Source organism: Eumetopias jubatus, unplaced genomic scaffold (genome assembly GCF_037043125.1).
Source record: "Eumetopias jubatus isolate StellerSeaLion01/CBP00866 unplaced genomic scaffold, mEumJub1_p1.0 scaffold_6, whole genome shotgun sequence".
Lineage (NCBI taxonomy): Eukaryota > Metazoa > Chordata > Mammalia > Carnivora > Otariidae > Eumetopias > Eumetopias jubatus.
In genome coordinates this window covers 148302140-148305012 of record NW_028274812.1, presented here as the reverse complement: position 1 = coordinate 148305012, position 2873 = coordinate 148302140, and the positions used below count along the sequence as shown (strand labels likewise).

Genomic DNA, 2873 nt, shown 5'->3' with positions numbered 1-2873 from the left:
TGAGCACTTACAATTATCTGTGCTCTCTGCATATGTTTATATACTTTGTGATTTAAAAGTAATGATCTACCTCATAAAGTAAATCAAACATAACTACTAAAAAACAGAACTACTTTCTAATCTAAAAGAATCATACTGTATTTCACCAGGGTTCCCTTTAATTGGCTATAAACTATATTTGTTTAATTATTCATTATAATAATCAAAATTAGTTCAGTTCCAATAGAGTATTCAATAATTATCTATTGATTACTTTTCTATTTTATATTTTTTAGGAATGAAACATAAATGAGCCATCATGAATTGTGCTAATGAGAGCTCCCCAAGAGAGTTTATACTACTTGGCTTCTCAGACAAGCCCTGGCTACAAATGCCTCTGTTTGTGCTCCTATTAATATCATACACAATCACCATCTTTGGCAATGTGTCCATCATGATGGTGTGCACTCTGGATCCCAAACTTCACACACCCATGTATTTCTTTCTCACTACTCTCTCCATCTTAGACCTGTGCTATACCACAAGCACAGTCCCTCATATGTTGATAAATATTTGTCGCAACAAAAGGACCATCAGCTATGGTGGCTGCGTGGCCCAGCTCATTATCTTCCTGGCCCTGGGTGCTACTGAGTGTCTTCTCCTGGCTGTCATGTCATTTGACAGATACGTGGCAGTTTGCAGACCCCTGCACTACATAGTCATAATGAGTCATTGGTTCTGCTTAAGGGTGGTAGCCTTTTCGTGGCTCACTGGCTTCAGTAATTCAGTGTTGCAGTCTTCCTTGACCCTTAACATGCCACGCTGTGGTCACCAAGAAGTGGATCACTTTTTCTGTGAGGTGCCTGCCCTTCTCAAGTTATCGTGTGCTGACACAAAGCCTATCGAGGCTGAGCTCTTTTTCTTTAGTGTATTAATTCTGCTAATTCCAGTGACATTGATCCTCATTTCCTATTGCTTCATAGCTCATGCAGTATTGAGAATCAGGTCAAAAGAAGGATGAAAAAAAGCTTTTGGTACATGTGGGTCCCATATGGTTGTGGTGTCTCTCTTTTTTGGAACAGGCATATACATGTACCTACAACCACCTTCATCCACCTCTAAAGACTGGGGAAAGATGGTTTCCCTCTTCTATGGGATCATCACACCCATGTTGAATCCCCTCATCTATAGCCTTAGAAATAAAGATATGAAGGAGGCCTTCAAGAGGGTGATGCCAAGAATCTTTTTCTACAAGAAATAAGTACTTCATTGTGATAAGAATCTTCTGAGCCTCTATCCTTAAAGATGGTAATAACGTTTGAACTGATTTTCCTATTTTCTAAGCTCTTATGATTTCACTGAATTCTACCAACAGTTAGAAACATCTTCCTCTTTTCAGGAAGCAATGCTGAGACCATAAGATATCTTATCTAAATTAAAAACTTCTTTGCTTTCGTTCTTTGCTTTGCTCAATGGACTTTGTTCCTTGAGGACACTTGGTTGATTTACCTTCCTATTTATATATTATTTGTTCTAGTACCAACCATCTTGTCTACCATCTTAGTTTGGGATTTCCACATCTTCATCATTTTTCAAAGTTAGTATTTATTTATTATTTATTTATTTATTATTTATTAAGGGTTGTGGTGGGGGGAGAGAAAGAACACCAGCCCAGAAGAGGAGCAGAGGGAGAAGTAGACTCCCCGCTGATCAGGGAGGCGGATGTGGGGTTCGATCCTGGGACTCCAGGATCATGACCTGAGCTGAAGGCAGATGCTTAACCGATTGAGCCACCCAGGCGCCCCCCACATCTTTATCATTAAATAGCCCATGATCTCAAGGCAAAAATTCCCATCAGCACCCAAGACTTCAGCCACTTCACCTTCACACCCCTTGGTAACTGCATCATGTGCTCCTTCCTGAACTGCTTAAAACATGTAGTATCTGCCTCCAATCTAGCAGACTTAAACTAGTTAGGTGTGCACATCTCATGTTAGAGACTTGAAATGTCAGCTAAATTTCATTTCTTGCCCTATGTTTAATTCATCCTTTTATTCCCCAGGAATAGAATTTCTCCTTTTTCTCCTTTTGGAAAATCCTTATTGTCTCAAGTTCTGCCCCAAACATGCAGCACCTCCTCTAAATTAGATAGCTGTAGACCAGAAGAAAAGTAGTCAACAGTTCCCCTACTGAAGAAATACTCTAGTATCTGGAAGAAATGACCCTTAAACTCAGACACTTAAATGATTATTTGCAGTTAGCAATGCATGGACATAGATGAAGCAACATTCGGGCAACAGAGAAAGGATTACAAAACAAAGTTTCTCAGTATTTCATATTATATTTAATATTTTCATATTAAATTACAAGGAGTTTAATATGATTACAATATAAAATACAAAACACACACAAAATGAGGCTGGAGATGTCAACTGAGAAATGTGGCTGTATCCAGTTAGCAAAGCAGAATAATTGCGGCATAGAAGGTGACAGCATCAGTAGAAAGTAACTAAAAAATTAAGTACAGAATATGGCTCTTAAATAATTTTCATGTGTTTACTAAATACGGCATTTCAAATAAATGGGAAAAGGAACAACTTTAAAAATATGGTGCTTAAAAAGTTGCTTTTGTCAGAAAAATCAGTAAGAAATCTAAGATGCAAAAACAAATGAAAACAATTATATGCCTCATCAGATGTCTTTTTAAAATTGTCTTCTTGTTGAGTATATGGTAAGCATTTGAACCCAATACATTCAAGACAACCACCTGCTCTTCCTTCACAATACAAAACCCTCCTCTAAAGCTCCCTATTTTAAGGAAGACACTCACCTGTTACTTATGGGTGCAGATCAGAAAAAATGAGCCATATCTTACACCATTATATCCATAGCTT

The 2873-nt window shown here is 37.9% G+C and overlaps 1 protein-coding gene across 1 annotated transcript; it reads left to right on the top strand.

Moving 5' to 3' along the window:
• The first annotated feature begins 298 nt into the window (after positions 1-298).
• On the top strand, positions 299-1240 carry LOC114199808 (putative olfactory receptor 2B3). Its single transcript, XM_028091814.1, is given in 1 exon segment — positions 299-1240. A coding segment is annotated over 1 exon segment (942 nt).
• Positions 1241-2873: the final 1633 nt, after the last annotated feature.